The following is a 25,306-nucleotide window of genomic DNA, read 5'->3' as shown; positions in this document are numbered from 1 at the left end:
GCTTGGCACAGTGGTTCATTCCTCTCACCCAGGAGGACCAGGGGCTCAGTGATGTGGTTTTCCATCTCCTTGCTTTAGTGATGGGGTGATGGGGTCCTCATGGCCCTGCCCTGCTGTTTTGGGAACAGAAGGGTGGTTCCTGTCTGAATGCTACACCCACACTGTGCACTGCCTGTACCCTGCCTTGGGCATCTCTCCTGAGACATTAAGAGCACAGAAACAAAGAGATGTCACAAYCAAGGTTCCCTGAGAGACTCTGCCATATGTGTGCACTGTGGTGACAAAGTATGAATGCAGCCTTTGAGGAGAGAGGAGCAAAGCAAACCTTTCTCTCTCCTTGCCAATACAATGCACCCATGGAGTGCTGATTGCAGGAAAAGCAGCTTTGCCCAGCATCACTGACTTACTGTCAGAATGTCAATTCACTGCACATGGCTGACACAGGCACACACATCTTGTAAAACATTAACTCACACTGTCAAACAGAGCAATGTTACAAGAGGCTGAAACACAGTCTTAAAAGGGGAAGGRTCAGGCAGTCACAGTAATTCGTATTTCAGTATATATCCTAGCATACTCATAGTCCCCCAGTTTCACTGGGCAGACAAATAATCCTGTTAAATCAGCCAGAAGGAGTGAGAAGATGCAAGGTACAACAGGGCTTTAGCTTTAAATGTCATACAAGGATGGATACATTTCCAGGCCTTTCCTTCCTAGAGCCTCTGAACTTATAGTTCAAAATTCAATTTACCAGAAGTCAGCTTCTCTTGAAGCCTTGTGGCTCAAGGAGGTAATTTCCTACTGTGTTTGTCTGGCATTTAGTGCAGGCTGAARGCAACCTGAACCAAACTGCAATACTTAGTGGGCTTTGCATGCAGACAGGGAAAGCACTTGGCCTGAGCAAATAGAAGAAAGGGTGCTCACAAGACTGCCTCTTTTCTTCTCCCTTCACACAAACACATGAAAAACACAAACATGGAAAAAGTAGGAGACACAGGAAGAAAGAACCTGGGGACTGAGCTGCTGCTTTGGTTCTGACAGAAGAAACAAGTCTAACTGCCAAGTCCTTTCAAAGAGCCAAGAGGACTTCTCTTTTCCTACCCATGTGCTATCAGATGTTAAGTGCATTGTTGTTTTCCATGATCCTGGGTATGGGAAGAGGCAGCTCTAGAGATCTTTATTGCTTCTGTTCTTTCATGACCTGTCTTGCCAAAAGCAGACAAGAACCTCTCTATTTCCAAACTTACTTAACTGATGAAACAGTTTATTTTACTGCTGTTGCTCAGATGYTGAGCTCATGAAATGTAAAAAGAGAAACATGCCCAGTTACCCTGTAAAAGCTCATGTCCTACAGTACCTTTTGGTGCTTGCTTTGCCAGAAACASACAGGACAGACCCCAAAAACCCCTGTGGAGGTGGGGAATAGGTGGCAGTGGAAAGGAGTGCAGGTTTGCAAACCCTTCATTCAATTTTTCTTCCATTTAGTGGATTGACAGAGACATTTCAGACTGTATTACACAAAGAAGCTATTAAATACTGGAGCCYTCTTTCAGTTCTGACCATCAAATGTGAGTATTTCCTTCCAGACCTCTTTGGGGTGTGCTGCCAGTAGCAGCCTGGAGCAAGTGCCCCACTGCAGAAGCATCACTTTCAGGTAGTGCTGTGCTACCTGTGAGGGGCTGGGCAGTGAGTTTATCTTCATTTTGGGATGTTACTGTACAGCTTTGTGTGGGCACACTGGCCAATTATGGGAGGTGAAAAGCTGACAAATCAAGCGATTTTCCTTTTAAAAATAAGCCAAAAGTAAATTACTACCAAGACCATCTCACGGAAGTGAGAAAAGATACCTGTCTTTGCCAAATCATGGAATCATTTGAGTTGGAAGGGTACCTAGTTCCAACCCCCCTGCCATGGGAAGGGACACCTTTCACCAGAACAGGTTACTCAGAGCTCCATCCAACCTGGCCTTGAACATCTCCAGGGGTGGGGGAGTCCACAGCCTCTCTGAGCAATCTGTTCAAATGCCTCATCGCCCTTACAGCAAATAATTTCTTCATAATATCTCATCTAATCCTACCCYCCTTCAGCTTAAGGCCATTCTCCCTTGTCCTATCACTCCTTGCCCTTGTGAAAAGTCCCTCTCCAGAACTCTTGTAGCCCCCTTTAGGTACTGGAAGGTGCTAGAAGGTCTTGCTGGAGCCTCCTTTTCTCCAGGCTGAACAATCCCAATCCTATCAGCCTGTCTGCACAGGAGAGGTGCTCCAGCACTYTGAACATCTTTGTGGCCTTCTCTAGCCTTGCTCCAACAGGTCCACAYCTTTCTTGTGCTGGGGCCCAGCTCTGAAGCTGGACAACTGGGACCAGTTGCTGTCCATCTCTGAAACTGGACAAATATTCCAGGTGGGGTCTCATGAGACCCAGTCCTTCTTCCCAGTGCTAGTCTTGATCCATTCTCTGTCCAGCTTGTACTTGTGCTTGGGATTGCACATTTGATCATTGCACTACAAAAGAATTGTGCAGTTTCATTACAACTACTAAGCACRAAAGCCAGCATTAAGTTGACTTTTAGACTACGCAGAATAAACACCAGACCTTATCTCTGACTGGGGAAAGGAGATGGAGATATGAAAATGTACACAAATATATACTTCATGTCAGAAAAGCAATGCTTAATTCCCACAGAGGTATAGCATGGACAGAAATAAAAGCTCAYRCATGCAGAACTGAAAAGAAAGGGGAAACACTCAAGAGAAGGACTTGTGATTCGAATGCTGTACATGGATGGGACAGAGCAGAGGAAATCCAACAGCGATCTCAGCTCAGTTGTCACACTGCCACTGTGGTAGATAATGCTCTCTTCACCTTCCCTCCCTGCCTTTATTCCTGCTCTAATAGTTAGGGATGATGCAGAGTTTTCCTATCTCAGGATTTGTGTTTCCTTTGTTAAATTCACCTCTCTGAGCACTTTGGCACAAAGACTGGTAAAGCAGATGCACAGAATTTGTGTTCCCATGATACCTCACACCATTCTGTCTGTCTACAAAGTGCAAAATGAAAACTTCTCACTATTACAGTGAGATGACAGTAGATTAAGTTTTCAATGAATGCTTAAGTTTTAAAGTCCAACTTCTTTTTGTGCCTCAGCTGCCTATACCACATGCTTAGGAAAAAACCCATTTAATTTTCTGGGCAGTACTACTGACAGCTTGATACGAGGTCTTTGCCTTACCATCCACTAGCCCCATATCAGGTCTACCTATACTAACATGCACAAGCAAGTTTAGTCCTTGGTAAAAGCATCCAAAGAAAGAACTTTTAAATATTCCTAACTTATAGGCATGGGAGAGCTTTTTGTCTCCATACATAGGAGCTTTGCAACTTTGAAAAATCTTACATTTCCTGGCACAAGACTATCATTTTCCTGATGGCAGGCTCTGGCTACCTTTTAATAATCTCCCTGTCTGACAAATTTTCTTCAAGAGACCTGCTTTTCCTCTAATAGGGCATTTACTGGTTATTTTTTCCTTTTCAAATAGCACATAATAATAATATTCACAGACACAAAACATCAAACAACCTCTCCTAACAGTGGCTGCTAAGTCTGAAGCCCTMGCATGGTCTGGATTCCTTATGAGTTTATTATTCTTTCAATATATACTGCCTCAGATGGCAAAACAACTCTGTCACTGTGTTTGCTGATATAATGCTTTGAGGCATGTAATCAGTGCCCCTATCTAGCAACCAGCCACCAAGGCAGCAGCAAATAGCAGATTACAAAAGTTTTAGAAAAGCAAGTGAATAACTGTATTTTTTCTCTTTATGCTACTTTCGTGTGTCTGGTTCAATCAACTGCTATAGCAATGTCCTTCTAGTGTGCCCAAAATGTTCATGCCAAGAGACAGGACAGACTGGRCCTCACAAATATTGCATTTGGTGAGCCAGTTTCCTATGGGCATTTCCACAATTTGGCATCCATCACTGAACAGTGCCAATCCTTAGTCTCTGATGTTCATGAAACAGGTATTCCTCAAGGCTCTGGAAACTGGAAGGAGTAGGGCTACAAGAGAGTTTGCAGTGTGCTACCTCTCCTGTCTCCTGAACAACCAAATAAACAATGATGAAAAAGATGCCACCAAAAAAGAGGAGCAAGGCTACTCCTGTGGAGGAATACCTTAGGCCTGACCAAGGAAACTTGGATGAAAACATGTCTTGTTGAGAGAGCATGGCTTCTTTTGACAAGAGAGACAAAGATGACAGTRTTAGCAGTCAATGCCTCCAACCTTTGAGCTGTTGCAATGTCTGTGTTTCTATCAGCAATTCAGTTCTCTTGCTAGCAAGCCATCCTGCTGGGAGATTACCTTGTATTTGGAGGTGTCCCAGTTATGAACCAGCCGTGCAGGGATGAGGAAGCTGTCATCCACATGGCAGGTGCTGCAGTAATACCAGCCACTGTAGCTGCACACCTTGGCTTTCCCATTGGACAAACCTATGGAGCGCTGACAGCCTAGGAAAAAAGAGAGGAAAAAGTCTGGGTTTGTACAATAAGGCAGAGATACACATTCAGGATGGAGTCAGAAAAGTATTCCTACATCTGAGACCCTTCTGATACTTTATTTATTTTACCAAAGAGACGTTTCTCATTCCATAAAAAAATAGAGAAATAAAGATCAGTATTCTTGGACTAGCCCTGAAAAAACATACACTAACCTGGGCATGACAAAGTGCTCAGACAGCAGTCAAAGATATTAGCATTTCTAAAGAAACAGAGGCAGAAGACTTACTTGTTAGACATTGGACATTAAAAAGCCATGGCCATCTGAAAACCATGGCCTGGAGCTTRGACAGACCACAGAAGTAGTACATGCTTGCTCCAGAGAGCTCCCATCTTGCCCACAATAGAAAGGGCAGGAGCACAAGCCAGCTCCCACTGACAGCCAGAAGGGATGCTGACTTGACTTGGCAGGTAGAACTCAGCCACAGAATCAGCACAGCCAAGGCAAACCACAGTCTCATCATGAATAATAACTGAGCAGCAGTCACACAGAGAATGAATAGTTCTTGACTAGCAGTAGTGACACAGCTCAGTTTCCAGCAGTGTTTTTTTTCCTGATGATTGCATTACTCTGTGTCTTACAAGGTCTGAGGTCTTGATACTTTTTTTCCTGATACTTTTTTCACAGCTAGATCCCTAGCCTCTTCCCAAGCCCTGAGGTAAAATATTCAAAAGCTGCTGCTTTAGCTGGAAAGAACTAATGCAGAACTATCCTTCACCTGACCACCTGATTTCACAAAACAAATAAAAATTCAGTGTACTAGACACTTCTATATTTCAACAGCGACTAAAATGAGCCAAAAGGTTCATATATTAGAGTGAATGGCTGAAAACAGATACAGCACAGTCTCATKAAACAATCTGCTTAGGAAGTGAGGCTAAAACTGTTTGGGTAAGATTCATCAAGATGTCAGTGGCTCTTAACAACATCTCTTTGACACAGCACACATGATGGTATTTCTGCCATATTGTCCCCACATGACATTTAGCACCAGCCACAGCAGCACAGTTCCAATCTGGCATGTGCTGTATGTTCAGATGGTCTCTGCTACAGTTGGTTAGAAATGCTCAAATGTAGCAGAATCCTTGTACATCACTTTTAYTGCAAAAGCTTTGGTTAAACAGTTTTTCAGCTAGAAGTCAACTGACTGATGGCTTTTGTCAATGTAACTAATTTCATTTAGTGTAATCATATAACTTCTCCCACTGAAGGCACCTTTTCTCTCCAGGAGAAGTTACACTGATTGAGAAAAGACTGCAGGTCAGCTACTCTTGGCATAAATTGAGCTCCTCCTTCCCCATATCAGCTGATGTCACCATGTCCCCTCTGCTCTAATAAAAATCATTAGARTACCCTGACCAACACAAGTAGCTCACTTTCTCCTCTTTCACACTCCAGAGCCATTTGGCCACTGATTCTCTGCAACATGCAGTACCAAGTAAATCAGTATGGAACATGTCCATCTCCACCTCTCTCTTTCCCTGCCCTTTTTTGAAGCAACGACATGCAGTTTCTTGAAAATAGCAAATACATAAACAGGTCAGTTGATAAAAGAGATAATCATGTTCATGTCTCCTTCTTTACCCTTCATAAGACCAGAGCATAAGTATTAACATGCATGCCAAGTAATAACTTAAAATACATAATGCAAAATTGCAATCTCAGCTAGCAATCAAACAGAAACCCCAAATAGTATGATAGTGAACTACCATCATTGTAGAAATAATTTTGTATAGTAAATATTAGCAGTGTTTTTTGCAAAGCAGTATATTTGAGGAAGAAAAAAATGCAGGTATCTTTTTATAAAGGTAAAGTAAATTCAAATTGCTCAGTGGTATGTTATCACGAAAATGACTTATGACAGTTGCTTGGGATAAGAACTTGGAAACCAATAACTTCATGTTTCCCTCAGTGCAAAGCATGCATTTTCACTCATGGTTTTTAGGATTTTTTTTATTAAAAGCAGTTTCCTCAGTGGTCATTTAAAGGTTTCCATGCAGTCCTGCTCCACTATGCTGTTATGGATGGAGTCAGCTGGTACTGACTGGYACTACTTACACCTGGCAATAAGCCCTATATCAGCACTGTTTAGAACATACATCGATTTTTTTTTCAGTTTTTTTTTACACACATTCATGCGTAAAGGTAAAGGCTTAAAGCAGTTAAGACATGAAATACCAGTCCTGTTTGTCTGACATGACATTCATCTGACTAGCAGCCCTAGAAGATGCTTGCAGAAGTACTCACACTGTTGCTAAGGAGCCCATGTTTTTGAAAGCACAACAGAGGTAAATCTTTCCCCCCTGTAAAAGAAACAGAAAAGCCCTCTCCTCTCCTCATGAAGCAAGATAAAGAAATCTGAGGAGAGTGTCAGCAAGCAATCTTRGATACCCTTCATCTTAAGGAAGGGCAGTTTTATGAGGAGGAGGAGGAGGAAGTGGACAAAATTCTTACCCTAGCAGCATACATTGCTTTCTCCCTTGTTACAACCCTTTCCTGAGCCCACATTTGTTTCYTTGTTCCTCTTTAAACCTCATATTTTTCATTCCTCCTCATATCCTCAAGAAAACATGTTCTGCAAAGCTACATAACAGCTATATGGTGGGGGTTTGTTAGATGATAATGTGGTGCTGGCATCCACCTTACATTTTCCCCTATATTACAAGCTTTGCTGTTTGAAAATCACCATCTTTTCCATTCCTCTCTGTTGTGATTCATAATGATGGCTATTTCTACAACCCTTTCAAATCAAGTTATCAAAGCACTGATTTTCTTTGATGTTATGCAGTTCAAAGTGATGCAGTGTGACAAACATATTTCCATGGCATAGACCACTTATGCTACTTTGTGTTTCTAAGATGGAAAAAAATAGATCAAGAATGAGAGAGAAAGAAGAGCAAGAAGGAATAGCCATTGGCTTAATGACCTTGGAAATCTTGYACCTGGGCATTCAGGTACATAAATTTGCCATCATGTTTACCAGAAGCAAAGCCAGTACYGATTCCTGGCTTTAAACTCTTGAGCATCTTTCCCAGCAGGACAATCAAAAGYAGCTGACCACCTCYRGGATCAACARCACAATTCAACAAACAGTTTAGGGYTTGGGAAGGGACCAWGTTTGCAGAGAAAACTCTTAYTTGCCTACACAACTARAGAAAGCACCTTACACAGGTTGGGAGAAAAAACCACCACAACTTTCACAAAACCTCTCTCACCTATTCCTAATGCTCACATAGACTATTATCTACATAACATCTGCACAAAGGTCTGGCAAATCCTGAGCCTAATGCAAAGAGAATACCACAATATTTGCCAGCACCTAAAATCATCCCTACCTAAAGAATGTAACAGAGCAAGCTACAGAGGGAAGAAGTGTAGCTGGAAGGTATACTGCTAGCAAAGTGAGAGAAGAGACATTCCAAACCTTTCATCATGGAAAATACAGCAAAACAGCCTTGGAATCAAGGAAAGAAAATAGGGGTTAGAAAAAATAGCAGCAAGAAAGTGCTGCTGGGCACAGATGAATCTCTCTCAATAACATGTCTGTGAGCAGAGCAGGAATATCAACAKAAAGAGACTCATGTCCAAGTGCGAAGACTTCAAGACAAAGTAGTACAGAAAGTGAGGTTAAAAAGTTGTAACAAAACACTCTCCTTGACTTCAGGTGGTACTCTGGTATGAAGGAGGAATCCAAGATACCTGAACACAATTCCTCTTCTATGAAGCACAGAAAACACCACTTTCAGGTTGCTGCATACTCCTGTGGTCAAGGAATACACCTAAAACTACCCTTTTTATCCGGACACCTTTCTCTTTAATCTTTTAGCAAAAAAGGACTAGAGTAGCTCCACAGTGAAACAGAAAGTGGAAGACCAAATTAGAATCAAGTTTTCCTTATTCAATTTTTTGAATTTTTTTCAATAAGTTTYCCTTATTCCTGTTTTCATTATTCAATAAAGTTCCTTGCTCAGTACCAGGAAAAGCAAGTGTGATGTGTGATTGTGTTTGTGTGCCGTAATTAAATCTGTGACAGATTAGCTTAGAAGCTAATTCATTTAGAAAAAACATACAATACAAAGAAAATGATCCACAGACTTCAAAAYGCTTTCCGCTTGATAAAGGCATAAAGCAGACTAAACAGAAGGAGCAAATTTTCAATGTTAGGTCAGACTTACAACATTGCTCTATCCTCTCAGCACAAACAGAAATAAARTGAGAATKACWTCAGTTGCTTGCCTTTATTTCTACKCATCTATTCCAATTCACTCCACTAAGGGAAAAACTCAAATTCACAAGGAAGACACATTAACAATCCAGCTTAGCTCTCTCCTGTGCMTACCCAGGTTTGAATTTGCATTCCACTTTGTCCTTTCCCCACCATTATGTTCTAAAGGAGTTTGATTTCAAATAAATGATTTAAAACTTWTAAACCTCCAAGCAAAGTCTGCCACTACTTATCTTACCTACATTTTTGTGAGGTTTTTTTATTGTGAACTTTAGAAAAAGACAGCAAAACCTTAACAGATTAAAGTAAAAGCATTTTCTGTGTTGAAACCATGTGTGTTTAACCCTATCAAGTTGTAACTACCTAAGCAATATATAAAATCCATGTTACATCAGCAATGTACAAATACCACTTCAATTATAAACTAGATCAGCTTCTCCAGAAATAAGGAAAGGTTCACGCATCCCCAGTTGACTCAACGGATGGCCCAACCATTCCAAGTCAATGGCAACCTTGACTATCAGCTAYAGCTCAGGACTAAGTGCTAAAATAACACACTTTGCATCTTCCTTAGCACCATTTGAAGATACAATGCACAGAAGAGTCTTTGCTGTCTTACACACTCCAGCTCAGCTGACTTAGGCTGCTGGTGCAGGCTTGGTGGCTTGGGCTGGGAGGACTGGACACTCCAGACAGTGACCCATCCCACCCTAATGGAGATGTCTCACAGGCACTCAGCTTTAGAGCAGCTCTCCAAGGCACAGGAGATTAATTATTCCCTATACACTCAGGCCTTCTTCCAATCAGCAAAGATTGGATTGGTGTAGACATCCAGTATTTAGATGGTTGGGGGTAGGTGAAGTAAATAACACCATTAAATAATAAAATAACACCAATTTACATCAGTCATGCTGTACACAGAGAGCTGTGACTTTCTCTAAGATGGACAATCAAGGAAAAAAACCCACGTTGGAAACAAGTCAAGTGACAGCATTACATTCTTCATGTCTGTACTGTACCTGTCCTTTGCAGAAGACAGCAATCAGGTGTGCTGCAGTTTACACAGCCAAATTCTACCTTCCCAGTTAAACTAATAGTAGTTAAGCCTGCAAATGTAACACAAAAACTGAAAAGTAAAAGTGTAAGCCTGCATTTCACATATAGAAATCAAAAATAACATTTCATCAATAAATGAGAACCAAAAACACTARCTGTGTCAAATGACAAGCAACAAAGCTATACATTTGGAAACTAATTTTTATGTGCTTGGATTTCCCCACTTGAGTTTCATCAGAAGACAGGTTCTTTTACTTTTAGTGCGAAATTCTAAGAAGTGGCTAAGTTATATTCTTCCCAGAGAACATGCTCCGAGGAAATTGCAAAAAGCTTTGAAGACAYGCTTTACATATAAGATACTGTTTGTGATTTGGCCAGTTTGCATTCTCCTGTTGCACATTTTCAAATCCTTTCTCTGCATTTCCAGGACAAAAGTGCTGAGGAATAACATCATACACCTCAAAATAATCTGGTAATTATTTTCCCCTATGCCCTTATAGGATCATTTTCTGCAGTATCTGGTGTTTTGCTGAGACTCTGAAGTGCTGCCTGATAGAAGGGAATTCAAGCTACCATGGCTGGACTTGTTGGCAGGATTCAGTAATTCACCAGCTCTTTAGACAGGAATGGAAACTCAACACACTCTTTGGGCCGGTTCTTGAAGTCTGCCTGCCAGCCAGAWGTAAGGAGATAATGTGAGCATAATTAATAATGGCATTGCCATTCGTGCAGTCGATTMCATTCATGTTTGGTTCCATATACTGAGAAGGTAGACCAGAGAACAGAGCAAAGAGCACTCCAGCCATTGGTGTGATCACAACAAACACTGGTGCCAGTACCCTCAGATGTGACCAGCTCACTTAGCAAAACAAATCTCTACTTAACCCAGTTTTCATTTCTGCTCTGCWGTGAGTTTGAAGACCATTTACCCTTGCACTGCTCACTCATTTACKTACACTGAAGGCTACCTGGTTTGCCAAGTTTCATTTATTTGATAAAGYATTAACATACCTTGAAATAACCAGCTCTGTTTCTGTTTGAATACAYGACTGGTTTTGTATCTCATTTTAATATAAGGAACAACTGTGCAGGAAGTGTGGTTACATACTTTTGCCAATGGTGTTAGGCTGAATTTCTCCTTGGACACATATCACTACCACAACACTGCCTTGGGCATAAGAACTATCCCAATTTATMCAGCACAGGTACATATCAGAGACTACAGTTGTTGCAGAAGGCCAGACTGAGAGCCTAAACCTTTCCCACCAGCTGACCTCTGGTTTGTTCTGTAATTTCTTTTACAATGCCCCAATTTGATCCACATGTAATAGTTTTGCAAAAGTACACTGTTTTGGCATGTGATAGAAGGGGGGGGAGCGTTGGCAACACACACACACACACAAATGCCCTAGTTTTTCACCAGCAGACCCTAAAGCAGCCATTTTCCTTCAGTATTTGTCCCTCAAGGCGACACATCTGGAAGGACACTCTGAYGCCAAGCAAATGCACAGTGCACACCACAGGATTTTCTCCATGGCTCTCTGTGAAACCTCTGAGATTCACACATCTTTGCTACCTCTTCTCCTCTGTCAAATTMTATTGGAACAGTTAGGTAGATCCAAAATTTATGGGGCAAGAGTAAAACTGAGCAAACAGTATTGAAACATAGCTTTGCTTTCTTAGGAAACTAAATTAACAGTCATGGCTCAAATCAATTCAGGAATCTGGTATAAACTGCAAGTGCAGAAAAAGTGTGGTGCAGATGCCTGTGCCTTTCTGGGAAGGCAAGGCCTTTAGAAGCAAAAAGCAGGTTTGACTGATTKAAAATGGATTTGTTGCTAGCCCAACAAACAAAGCTGTCTCTTGCACACAATTCATGAGGAACCTCTGTGCTCTCCAGAGAAGAACTATGCGGGTGGATTATAAGCGTTGGAGTTTCCAGGTCTTGAAAAATACTTCCTTCTGTCCAGATGTAGCTTTTCCCATCTCAAGAAAGGAGAGACTTGGACATTTAGACTCCCTAGTTTTGGCATTCCTTTCTTTGAACTCTATACCAAAAGATCCCTCATGACTAGTTTCACACAATAAATGGACCAAAAAATCCCCAGGCAACCATGGGTTCTTTGGGGCAGTGGAACTCATACCTAGCACCACAAGGCAGGAAGAAACAAGGCATAGCCAAGAACAAACAGCCTATGCTTACAGCAGAGACGTGTTCACACCCAGCAGAACCGATAAATAAATTACAATAAATTAGCAGAACACACTGAAAACCTGCAGAGTTCTTGGCAGGGCAGATTAGAGTAACAGGGTCACCTATCCCTGTGCAGGCAGCAATGGYTTCCTTCAAACCTGCCAGGATGAACATCAGTATATTCATCAGCAAAGACAGTTCAGTTGTATCAGCAGCTCCTCTTGCAGGGCTGAGACAAAGAAGTCACTTAATCACCAGTCGATTGCAAAGTACACATCAGGCATGGTTCTGATCAAGTACTTATCTAAACTGCACTTCCAGGCACCAGCATGCCAGCTCCAAATTGAATCCCAYGAAAGAGAAAATCTCACTCTGTGAATGTGCCAGCCAAACCCCAGGAGGATGAAGGACCCAACTATTAGCGACTTAGACAATGCTGATGGTTTTCATGGTCACTTCCTCTAAACACACCATCCTAAGACTGGACTGAAGAACACACCTCACCAATGAATATTAAACTGATCACCAATAAACAGGTTTAATCAACTCAAGCATGTGGGTATCTTCCAATGTTTTTCCTCAACAAGCTGACATATGGCAAAAGTGGTCCAGCAACCTCATGGTTTGAAACATGTAGGTCCACTGCAAAAAAAGTGCTCCCTGCTACAAAATTCCAGTCACCCTTCTTTGGAAACACTACCCCTTATCCTCCCAACAAGTCASTGACCTTGTTTAAACATGGTGTATTTTCCAAATACTAACTTAGACCATGTTTTCTTCTGCTCTCCTGGTTTAGAAATACCACTGTTAGCAGTGGAAGTTTTACTTCTAAATGAATAGAAACACGGCCTGATAGCCACATACAAGGCTAGAAGACTAAAGTCTRAAGTGAAGTTAACTTAAACAATAAAACCTTTACAGCACAAAACATTCCTAGGGGATTTCACRGAGTCTCAAATACAGGGAAGGTAAAAAGCTGCTGAAGCCTTGGAAGAAAGAGATCAATTGAAATGAAACCAAGCACAAAACAAATAGAGCACTTAGAAAAAGCACAGTCCTAAAAGCCCTGGACAGGTGAGAACAATGGTTATTTGGGACTAAAATGCGACAAGAGTGTTGAAAACCTYCCAAAGGACCTTATGGTATTTTGTTATTGTGCTGCATTCTCTAGGGTTTATCCTCTAGCACTTTTATTTCAGTGACATGCTACACATAAGTATTGGATGCAATGACAGTTCACAAAGTACTTGTAAAATTTAAGGATGCTTCTCAACTATGWGTATTTCAGAAGTTTTAACTATAAGACTTTTTGAGAAGTTGAACAAAGTTGACATCGCACCTGACTATTTTGCTTTTTAAATCACACTTTCTGGCTTGCAAGCTATTAGGAAAGACTTCCTTTTCATTGAGGGAAAAACAAAAAAAAAGGAATTTTGCTTTTATTGCAGTAGGGACTGATTCCAGCCCAACGGGGTGAGCTAGAGTACAGGTTGCATGAGCTGGGCATGTTGCACTGGGATGTCCCCCAGCTACACACATGATCACAGCTCTAGATGCAGAATGGTTGCTTGAAAGACAACAGCTCTCCACCTGCTGCTTCATTTGTCAGGGCCAAACACTCAGGAAATGCACATTTACTAACCTTGGCTTCTGTGCACCTAGTGTTCAGCTCAGCCAGCCAAGTCATTGGAGTTCTAATAGCAGTATTTATCGTTTTGCAAGTGAGGAGACATGGAGAAAGCAGGGAGGAAAAGACAGAAGGCACCCCAGAAGAAGAACAAGGAAAGCCAGACTTTGTGAATGAGTTGCAGAGCACCTTTTCCAGAAGGCAGAAGTTCCCACATCCATTAGGATTGCTATTAAAGTAACAAGAGCTCCTGGCAGATACAACGGAATTCTCTAGAAAAAACATTTTGTTTTAAGGAAGAACAGGGGGAAAGAAAATACAAGGTGAAACAGAAGAGAGACATGAAAAGAACAGGAGCTATGCAAAAACAGGAGGCAAGGGCAAAGGCCATTTGTCTTCCCCATCTATGGAAAAGTGATGCCACATGACAAAGAAATAACGMTAGTGAAGGCCTCCTTATAGCCTTCCAGAACTTCTCTAGGAGAAATGCCTTCCTTTACCCAGAAACCTTTCTCTAAGCCAAAAATATAAATAATGGCTGCAAAAGTTAAAGCATTTATAACCCCCCTGCCTCTCCACTGCTAATCAGTAGCCTGTTCATTCATTTTTCCAAATTACAACAAATAATGCCCTGCTCTCTCCAGTAAAACAGAGTTAGAAACGTGGGGAAAAGCTTTTGTAGCTGCTGATCAAGCAAAAGACAACTTTTTTCAAACTGCCCTTCTGACTCCAGTGTATCAACAGTTTGTCCTGCGTGCCCCATGACTGCATCTGACACCAGCACCCTGACTTGTATCACGAGTTGAAAAGTGCTAGTCAGACTCCAAGATAAACCTGTCAAYAGCCAGGCACAGACATTCACATTCTTCCCTACCTGCTTGTGAATATCAGCTGTTTGKCTGGGAGCAATTCCTTGAAAAGCTTTTACTGAAGGAGAAAAGGAAAGGGGGATGTAGAGAGGAACGGGGAGGGGAGCCCCACAAAGGCTGCAAAGAGAAAATAAATTTTAAAAAGCCTGTCCCCGTCAGGTCCTCCCAGCAAGCTTCTTTATCAGAGGTTCATTGTCAATCAATTAGCCAAGGCAGCAGGGGTCTGTAGGAAGGGGGGTAGCTCGAGAGACAATGGTCTGCCCTGTTGTATTACTATTTAATCACTTTTCCTAAATTAATAAAGCAGCCCTGAGGTGCTGTCATGTCAAGGGAATTTATAACAAAAAAACCCTTCATTTTTCATTGGTCATTACTTTTCCTTCCCTCCCACCCCTGCAGGACTAGAGAGGGTTATTACTGTAGCCTTAAGTTCCATCTTTGTGTTGCTTGCCTTTGATTCCCACTCGGACCTTGCCACTTTCTGGCACTAATTTGTCAGGCTGAACAAAGGAGGGATTTGTACCTCCTGTAAGGTCTCAATTAGGAAAGGCTTCTGCTGTATTATGTGCCACTGGGACAGGACACAAAGACGGTAATTACAGGAATTTGCACTAAATGGCTGAAGAATTCACAGCAAAACTTTTCTTCCTCCCCCCTCCTCATCTTTTTCCAAGCTTACCCCTCCCAGCAACCCTGGGGAAAACCTCTCTGAGTGCCTACAAGCTGTAATTACCAACAGAATTACCAACAGCAGTCCCCTCAGGTTAAACAGCAGCCCATGCCCTGAACAGCACACCCTGCCCGCAGGGAGCAAGGAACAAGGAGAGAGGCTCAGCTTGCCCCTGTGCCTCCTCAGAACAAACTTTTCTGAGCCAAACAAGTTTCTCCAGTTTCTTCCAGTTATAASTAAAATTATTTATTTCTTGGTACCATGGTCACAGTTCCAGCCGGCTCTCAGGGAAGTGGCAAAGGATCAGGATCGGCTCCTACAGTAAGTGCTGTGAATCCCCATCCACGGGGACTGAGAATCCGAGGGACCAGCTTCCCACACACCTGCCACAACTCCCATTTCTCTGCACAAGAGCATTTGTTCGGTTTGACAGGCTAAAAGGAGACTGCAGGAACACTGGAATGCCTCAGGTTTATCAGGAAAAGACATCAYGTAACCCTTGTCCGAGCATCTTATTTTTGCAGGGAATACATGTGTGAGTACAGATTCATCATCCCATGTTTGGGACAGGGAATCCACCCTTTCCTAGAGAAAAGTCTGCACCCATACTACATAAAGCAAGACTAAAACTGATGCAGGGAAGTTAGAAGTTAAGGGAGGATAACTTGTTAGAAACTGCTTGCTAAACGGTATATATTACTAACTCCTTGCTAGACAGTGTATATTGTTTACTTAACATTGATTRTGTTTGTCAAAGCAGAATGAGAAGTAAAAGATTATTGACAAAAGCAGGGACTGTGACCCAGCTCGTGCTCATGGAACCCCTACGCCGGCTAAAACCAGAGTTGTTGTTTGGACTTGGGCCAGGGATCAGGGAGCATGCACAAGACAGAAAAGTGAAAAGTTCAAGACAAGAGGATGAGTATTTTACTTCCTCCGAGACCCCCGGAGCCCACTACCAAATAACACTGYRCAGGTGAGCACATGGAAATRACTTCTGAACTCATTATAATAGAAAGCGGAGATAGGTCATGCATATGTATWKGAGAATTTCGAAACTCGGTGAATGTGTAACATGTAACCAGATATATACCAAGCAACACTGTGCTGGGGTGTGTGTGTATTTTTGGAGGATGACCTCCTGCTTGCCCAGTGCTGCAATAAACATACCTACTTCACAACTTAAAATTATATAGGTTGCAGAGTCTTGCCCAGATCATTTTTGGATGAAAACCTGTTTCACATTGGAGACATGTATTTTGTTGCCATCCCAGGGCTTGATCCTGTTTTAAAGGAGGTGATTGAAAATATTAACTTGAAACTTTCCTGAACCTCAGTTGGACGATGACGCAAAATATAAAACAAATTACGTCAAGTCATACAAATGTGGCCAAGAACAGAGCTGAATTCAGGCAGAAGTACAAATATTGCGACCAAATCATTAACTGCAGTGATGCCAACCTTCATGATGCTCYAGCTGCTAGGTGGGTACCATGCACTGTAGAGAGATGAGCAGGAATGTGACCTGCAGGTGACCACACCCACAGTCACTTCTGAGGGCAGACTGGTACTTCTRGGGCCCAGGTCTCCCCTGGAAGGTTTTCAGGCCAGCCAGCAGGTCCTGGGCCCMCAGAGAAACTCTCCAGAGTCATGTGTGGCTCCAGAGCAACATGAGAACCCCAGCCCAAAGCAGCATGGGGAGGAGGCAGGACCATCCTAGCTCCCATAAAACAAGAGAGAAACTCTCCAAAAAAGTTGTTTCTGATTGGGCTGACAATTTCTAAGGAAGTGTAAYTACAGCAAGTCAGAGACTATAGTTTAGGTGTAAGGTGCCCAAATTTGGCCCACACAGCTGACCTTGCCAAAGTAAAACGACAATGAAATGCATTCACATAAGTCCTCTCTAGTTTCAATTCATTCCCAAACTGGATAAAATCATGCTCTTGCCTAGGACTAGAGTCAGACAACAAATGAATTCAAACCCCTTTGATTCTGGACCACCTTTGCAGTGTCCTGAATGAAGGAAAYAGCTCAGCCACCCTGTAGGGCAGCTCCAGTCCATGCACTGCTGTGTGTGCAGTATCTAATGTTATACCACTGCTCACCAAAAGCAGATGAATGTCTGAATATCTCATAGGTTTTTCTCCACRTTTTACAGGGAGAAAGGCTAACAACAGTCACTGAGTCAAGGAACAGCCGTGCTGCTAAAACACACACATGCTCTTTGAAGTGATTTTCCTGCAGAAGGGGTGTAGGTGCAGATGCTGCAGCCTGGTTGCTTACCTGCACACTTGAAGCTCTGAACTGTGAGCCCTCTCTCTAGAGACAGCGTGGTCAGGATGCTCAGGAAGCTGGTGGTCACTGACTGGCGCTTGGTCTTTCTAAGAGCATTTCCAAAGGGCCGATCTCCAGGTTTGTTCCTAAGTGTGACCTGTGGGTTTTGAGTTAAACTTCGAGTAGCATTGGCTGCTGCTTTCAGTGCCTCCATCCACTCCTGGGCCCTCTGCTGTGTCTCTGCACGCAGGCGCAGCACATCCTGGGGRAAAATTACCTGAAAGCAAGAGTTACAGTCATCCTGAGTATCTGTCTGCACCGACAGGCACACATCSACATTGTAGCTCAGCAGGGGATCTTCATCAAGCCTACCAGGCTGGAATGCCATGAGATAAGATCTGTTCAAGACAAAAGTAAATGCTTTCCAGTTATTCTGGACAGTTAACCTGTAAAGAGTCCCTGATTTGAGAATATTTTGGTGCTCTTTAGTGTTTTCAGTCAAATTCATGGATAGGAAGAGCTCCATAGGYTTCTCTAATAATCCATTGGTTTGAGAAAGGTCACTGTTATTTTCAGGCTTTGGCACATTCTCCAGTTTCTCCTGCTGTCTCGTGAAAGCAGACACAGAAGCACGCACYGCTTCCCAAAGTTTCTGTCCCCAGTCCAAAGTCTCCCACGAGGACTGTGCCTTCAGCTGTAGCTGTGAGCTGTCTGACAGGACAGTGTCCACCACCTTGGTCTCAATGCCACCAGTGACAGTGACCCTTTGAAAACGCATGAGTGGGTACAYGGTGGGAAGAGTCTGGTTGCCACTGCTGTCCAAGCAATACAGGTACAGTTTGTACTGGGAGAGCTCAGCGTAACACGTTTGCCAGTAGCTGTCATTGTCTCTTCTAACTTCTAAGTACCCCTTCTTCAGAAGATTTGGGAACACTGTCTTGTGTTCTGGAGGAAAGAAAATGAGAATGTTCTGATTAACTTTTTTTTAAATTGTCTCAAATCACTACATCATTCTGGCTTCTACACCTCTCCTACCCATACACAGCATATCTGAGGATAGGATCACAGAGAGAGTGACAGGTAATCATTATTAAACACAAGCACTAACTCTACATTTGAGCCACTGAGAATACAGCAYTTTTTTACCCAAAGGTACCAAAACACTTTACAAAAAGAGAACAAAGAAATAGAGGGACARGGAAACAAAGCAATTTTCCTGAGACATCCAGGACAACAGTGACAGAGCAACAAAACACTGCAAGTCTCCCAGAACCTAGTCCAGAAGTGGACAATACTATCAAGTAATCAATTGCCAGCTAAAATAGATTTTGACAGTGAGAAACACAYACAAATTAAAACACCTTACCCTCTCTTTCCTGGTCCTTCCCAAACTCAGCTCCATGTTTTCACACACACCACCTCTGCCTCCCCATCTTAGGCAGCTGAGAGGGAAAGGGAATAGTGGTATCTGGTCAGCTCCTTTCTGCTGGTCCTTCCTTCTCACTCCATTCCCCTGCTCCAGCATGGTCCTCTCCAGGAGCTGCAGTCCTTCAGTCTAACTGTGCCCCTGCACATTTAAACTGAATGAGCTCTCCATGACCACAGCTCCTTTAGGAGATCTCCACATTCTCCAGCATGGGGTCCTGCATGGGGCTGTAGGGAGATACTGCACCACCACTGCATGTTCTGTCCAGGGCCTGGAGCACTTTTCTGTCCTCTGACCCTCAGCTACTCTTGACAGAGCTGTCGGGGCTGTGCCCTTTCTGAGATGTGCTCTGCCAAAGAGGCCCCACTGTGGCTGATGGGCAGAGCTGTGCCCTGTGGAGGGGCTGCTGGAACGGGCTGGAACAGCCCTGCTGCTGGTACCTGGGTACAGCACCTGGGTACAGCACCTGGGTACAGCACCTGGGTACAGCACCTGGGTACAGACTGACCTGGGAAATGGAAAACTGTACCCAATACAGCAATTTCTTACCACATTTCAGCACAACCTGGGACCAGAACATTTTTGTGCAGCTCTTGTTGACTCCAGAGTTTTGCTGWTTTATAAGGATCAGGCTCAGGAGTAGCAGACATGACCAAAAATGAAAAGTAAGGGGCTGCCCAAAGAGATTCACTTACACCTGAGCATCTCAGTATTTCAGGTGCTTTGGAGCAGACCCTTTCAGAAATGCCAGCCCAAGGCAAAGTCTGGGGGAATTTTCTCCATTCCCAGAAAACCAGCCATACACTAGTCACTSCAGGCACTAAAGTGATACAAATTTAAAAGGAATGATCAAAGCAATTCTGAGTTTAAAAAAGGCTTGCATGCAAAATTTGTTCCAATCTGATTTGCACCACTTCAGCCACCACAGGCAAGTATCTTATTTTCACCTTGGGCTACACATGTGGCTCTATGCCATTTTGTTGGACCCTGTACAAATTCAGTGGCATTCATTGTTACACTGTAATGCTTGGCACCCCAAAGCAACCCATGCCTGAGGAAYAAGCTCTTACTCTCATTTCAGTTCTACTTCACCTTTCCAGTAAGGGACCTGTGATGGGTCTTGCCTTACAAACAATGACAGAGTCAGCAGGCACAAGTAAAGGTTTCTGCCTCTGACTSTCCATCTCCCTTGGAGTCTGCTATTCCTGGCACAAGAGCAAGGCAGCCACCTGGAAACAGCTTCCCAACCACTGCCCAGCATAATCAGGTCACAACAAAATCAGCATCAATTGACCTTAACACACAGCATTACAGACCACAGCAAYGTAAGAGCTGTTCTGCTCAAGATTYCTGTCCTGGGACTGACAGCCTTTGACACAGGGATAGCTGGAGGCATAAAGCATTTTCAGCACCTCAGCTTAACCAATTACAATTCATKTCACCAGGCCATGATCCCTGAATATACTGAGGATGTCTTCAACACAGAGCTAAGAGAACAGAAACATYTAAATTGGATGAAGCTTGGAAACAAAAACAGGCCAGTATGGAAACTACCATCCCCATCTGTACTGGGTTTCCCAACTAAAACAGCCCAATTGATGGCCAAACTGCTCTCARCACTGCTCACTAAGGCGTGAGTCTGTCTATCCTCCCAGAGCATAAGGACACTCAGGGACTCAAGTATTTGAGRAGCTTAGATATTGTCCAGGGGCTTTTCAGCTGGTGCAACCTTGGACTGTAACCTTCATTCTAAGAAGATACTCCTGCCCTTTGCTGAAGGTATTTCTGTAGCTAATTCTCACTTTCCTCTATGGGAAGGAGGAAGAATCAGAACAGCAGCAGTGTAAAAACTTTTGCCAGCTCTTCAATAAAAAACAACTTTTAAGGATTTATAAGGATTAAGTAAACAAGCTCCATTTAAACTTAATGAACATACATGAAAATTAATTGTTTTATATACTTAATGTCAGTATGGAAATCTGGTCAGGGTTACAAATGGGGGAAGGAGCTACCTTGCAGGCACACTAACAAAAAGGAGAGACAAAGGTTTTGCCTTGACAGCTCAGCCTCAGCTTCCCCATTCACCCACATACTCTGAATGGAGCATGCTTTTAACGCCATGCTCAAAGCACTCCATCTACAAAGATTTCCTGAAGATATGGCTAAAACCGTAACAACAATTTTTAAAATTGCTACTTTGGCACTAGGTGTAAAAAGGTCAGTATAAGTGTACCTTGCAGATCAATAAACTACTCGAGAGTATTTCAGCTAAATATGAAAACTGAAAGTCTAATCTATAACCCAAAATGGTAGAGAAAAAGCACACTTTGATAGCCCAGATGGATAAACATGCACACACATGGACACACTAAAAGAGAACCAATTTTGTTCACTGTACATCTCTGGCCCTGACATTCATTAGTATTTCTGTGCTAACTCAAAAGCCATTAATTTCTCTGAAACCCACACTAATCCCTTTGTAGTGCAGATAATGGACAGCCATTCTAGAGTCATCTTCCCTTTCTATTAATCCAATCAGGGAGGCAGCACTTCTGCAGCTCCAACTGCAATCTCTCGCTTCCATCAAGTACAGATGACAGTTCAAGCTTCTCCATAATAAGACAACTCATAACCCTCCCCCAGCCACCCCTCCTTCATCTGCACACAGGTTTGCTTGTCTTTTGTTGAGTTAGAGAAAGGCCATCTCTCCATGTCTTTCACAGAGATGCCCCCCTCTCCCTCCTTCACCCCACTCCTTCCCTTAAAGTTCTGTGAAATTGGCTCCAATGGCTTTTGCTCTGACTGGGACAGAACCAACAGCCACCCTGATTAACATTCAAATGCCTCGTATTGTTTAGATCAGGGCAATAGATGCTGGCAGAGATGGGCTGAATCCGTTCACACACACATGCATCTTTACAGCTCTGCTCCTTTATGTCTTCCACATGCAGTGTCCCAGATAATACCTTTTCACTGGGAGAGCAAATGGTACCATCTCTCTATCCACCTTCCAAACAGAAACTGCTTCTCTTTTCCTCCTTATGGAGACAGGCAGAGTAAATTGAAGAAGAGYAAAAAAAAGGAAGTAATCACAGTAAATGGCACACATCTGAGCTATTTGGAGTTATAATTTCAAGGAAAGAAGTGGAAGAAGGAGAAGGAAAACAAAGAGAGATTCAGCAGCTGAGGACAGAGTAGTATCTTCCTCAGCACCTCTCCTCTCCCTTGGGAACTGCCCACTTGCCCCAGCTAGGTACCCTGCACATAGCTCTGAAACCAGGACAGCCTAGCACCCACCTACCACTCACCATACCTGGGGACAGCTGGTGCAACCAGCACCCCTGGAGAGAGAGACTAAGAAATGTTCTATCAGCATGTCCAGAAGATACATGCTCCAGAACAACTGACTGTACTTGCTTCTCAGTTGGCATGGAAGAAAAACTTACTCAATTTTCCACCACTGAAGCATTTCTGACAACAAGTAATACCAAGTAACTTGGAAAAGARCAGGAGCAGAGATGCTTGGTTTGTGAGGAGCTTGCATCTTGASGGGCCATTCCTCTCTGACTTCTCTAATGTTTGGTAAGAGATGAGTGTAAGTTACAGAGATTTTGTCAATAGCTCTCCTCTCTGATTTTTACAAAACTGAGCAGACATRTTTGGGTCCTAAAATGCTCTCAAATTGGGTTGGGCTAGTCACCTTCTTGGTAGGATTTGCTAGACTGGGAACAAACTGTGTCTTAGTTCCACAATGTCCACTGTCTCCCTACCTAAAAATACAGTCTTCCACCTATTTTCCCACATGAATCTACAGATACATAKCTTTCAGTTTGTCAGTGTGCAGATGTTCAACACAATGACAGCTCTAGAGTTCCCTATGCTCACAGGCACAGCAAGCAAACAAAACAGCTACCTGGAAAAAGTACTATAACACCCACACTTGTCAGGAGTGGCTGTGTTGGAAYGGTAACATCCACACAACCATCAAGTTAACTGCTGTGTTTAAAACCCTGGGTTTTAAAGATCCAAGCCAGCTTTCACTGCATATTACACAAGTGGGATTCTCTCTTGGTTTGCTAGGCCACGTGCCCAGAAATACAAGAGTCTGCCCTGAATTTGCTTACAACTTCTGTCTTCAACAGCTCCGCTTCCTGCTTGTGCCCCATAGCACAAACAGGGTTTATTTCCAGCACATGWGCTAGAAAGAAACATTTCTACCAGCAGGCCTAAGAAGATACTGCTCCAAAAGGCAAGGCTTCCTTTCAGATCCTTTTCTTTCTCAGCACACGGAAAGGATCCAGTATCCTTTTATTTGTATTACGGTTTAGTGGTGGAATTAGCAGTCGGAATAGATAACGTTAAAAACTTTTCCAACCTAAATGATTCTATAAAAAAGCAAACAGCAGGAAGATAAGATCATAGTAATAGGTACACTATGAAGGTAAGGAAAAAAATAGCAAAGCGTTAAGCTRTGCAGCAACTGGGACAGCTTTTGAGTACTGGGAAACTTCTGCAGGCTCCAGAGGGAAATCCTTTACCACAGTGAGGACTGACAGGAGTTGCTGAAGCTCCTCTCAGTATCTCACCAAATTMATTTAATTTGGATTAAAACCCTGAAAAGGGATGTCTACAAAGGCTGCAGCCACTGAGACCCCTTCAACCACTGCAGCAAGTTTTATCCAACCTCAAAATACATTCTTTAATCTTTTCTGGAGTATATAACAATAATAATAAGTAATATATTACTTATAATACATTAATATTATATTACTAATTATTAATTTTAAATATTAATTAATTATTAATTAATAATTATTAATTAATATTATATTATTATTACTATTATATTTATATTAATAAAAGCTTAATAACAAGTAGCTACAGACACACGTGTGCAAAACCTACTTTCTTGCTTTTGTGCCTCTCTTTTCAGCTCAGCTCATGAGCTGAGTAGCACCAAACTCTTTGTAAGACTCTTGTAAACACAGAGGAAAGAAATAGCATGGCTACCTAGTAAAACCTGCACAACAGCTGAACAGAACAGGTAAAGGAAACAGGTTTAAAAAGTATATTCTCAGAGCTCAGAAGCCCTCCCTCCTCAAAGAAGGTATCCCTGCCTTCAAATGTTCCATACAGAAAGGCTCTTGGAGGGCATGCAGCAAGCACGGACAACCTCGAGACGTGGGTCCATGGGAATTTCACATGATTTAACAAGACCAAGTGCTAGGTGCTGCACCTGCAWAACTCCTGGCATCAGAACATGCTGGGGAATGAACAGACCCAGAGCAACCCTGCCAAGAAGGGCCTGGGGATGATGGTGGAAGAGAGGGAGGACATGAGCCAGCAGTGTGCACCCACAGCCCAGAATGCCAACTGTGTCCTGGGCTGCATCCAAGCACTGTGGGCAGCAGGGCAAGGGAGGGCATTCTGCCCCTCTATTCTGCCCCTCTATTCTGCCCCTCTGTTCTGCCCCTCTATTCTGCTCTGGTGTGCTGCATCCAGTTTAGGGCTCCCAAGCACAGGAAGGACATGGACCTGCTGGAGTGAGTCCAGAGGAAGCCACCAAGCTGATTCACTGGATTAAGCATTAAGCAGCATAAATGCTTGCTATGGGGCTGGGAACAGTACAACTGAGCTCCACTGCTACTATCAAAGCAGCACACTTTGGTACACTCAGTGATGGGGTGACTGAATCCTGAGCACAACCATGCTTAAGCAATCCCACTCTCAGATCCACCTGTACACAAAATGCATTTCTTGCTTTTTCCTCTCATGTTTGTATCAGGATTTTTGGTTGAGCTGCTCTAGACACAGGTTTGAAGTCTTGCTATAGTCTTGACTCTGAATCCAGCAAGGCCCTTTTAGGGCTACCAGAGGGTTGGTGCATCGCTCCCTGAAGTCTGTTTTCTCTAACTGAAGTGGACTGCAACAGCTGAAGTGGGAGACAGGGCTGAAGAACAACACTGCAGAYAGCCCAGCTTCTGAAAGTACAGACTCACCCAGGAGAGGGGAGAGAATGAAGTATGTGCTTCCTTTCTTAAGAAGCAATGGTATCCCAGTTCTGCAGTTCCAAATAACATTCCTTTGTCAGAGAGGGAAGAAAAACCTACTTCATTGTTTCCACTCATCATTTTGCTTCCTTTTATGAACAGGTGCATCAGACTGTCTTGTATTTGTGTGTAAGGGAGAGAGGAATATCATCTGCTTCACCCCAGACCAAAGTGCAATGCATTAGGGTACACTCCAACATACTCCTGCAAATTGCCCGAGTCCTGGACTGCCAGAAGGAGGACCACCTTGGTCTTGGACTCTGCTGCTCAGCACCAGCTGGCTTGGTGACTTGCTTCTTGCAGGCTGGGGATCCAGTGGCAATTTGAAACAACTCTCACTGAATAAACACATAAACAGGTGT

The 25,306-nt window shown here is 43.0% G+C and overlaps 1 protein-coding gene across 2 annotated transcripts in view; it reads right to left on the bottom strand.

Moving 5' to 3' along the window:
- Positions 1-25,306, bottom strand: part of PLEKHM3 (pleckstrin homology domain containing M3) — an 81,411-nt gene that overhangs the window by 42,783 nt on the left and 13,322 nt on the right. For both annotated transcript variants that reach the window (XM_057381715.1, XM_057381716.1), the window contains exons 3-4: positions 17,478-18,413; positions 4,359-4,504 (exon numbers count right to left, since the gene is read on the bottom strand). In XM_057381715.1, coding sequence (XP_057237698.1) covers positions 4,359-4,504; positions 17,478-18,413 — 1,082 coding nt within the window. The remainder of the gene's footprint in view (positions 1-4,358; positions 4,505-17,477; positions 18,414-25,306) is intronic.

The sequence above is a fragment of the Malurus melanocephalus genome, unplaced genomic scaffold (assembly GCF_030028575.1).
Source record: "Malurus melanocephalus ecotype Western Australia unplaced genomic scaffold, MMel_1.1 scaffold_524, whole genome shotgun sequence".
Taxonomy (NCBI): domain Eukaryota; kingdom Metazoa; phylum Chordata; class Aves; order Passeriformes; family Maluridae; genus Malurus; species Malurus melanocephalus.
This window is presented reverse-complemented; position numbering and strand designations above follow the sequence as displayed.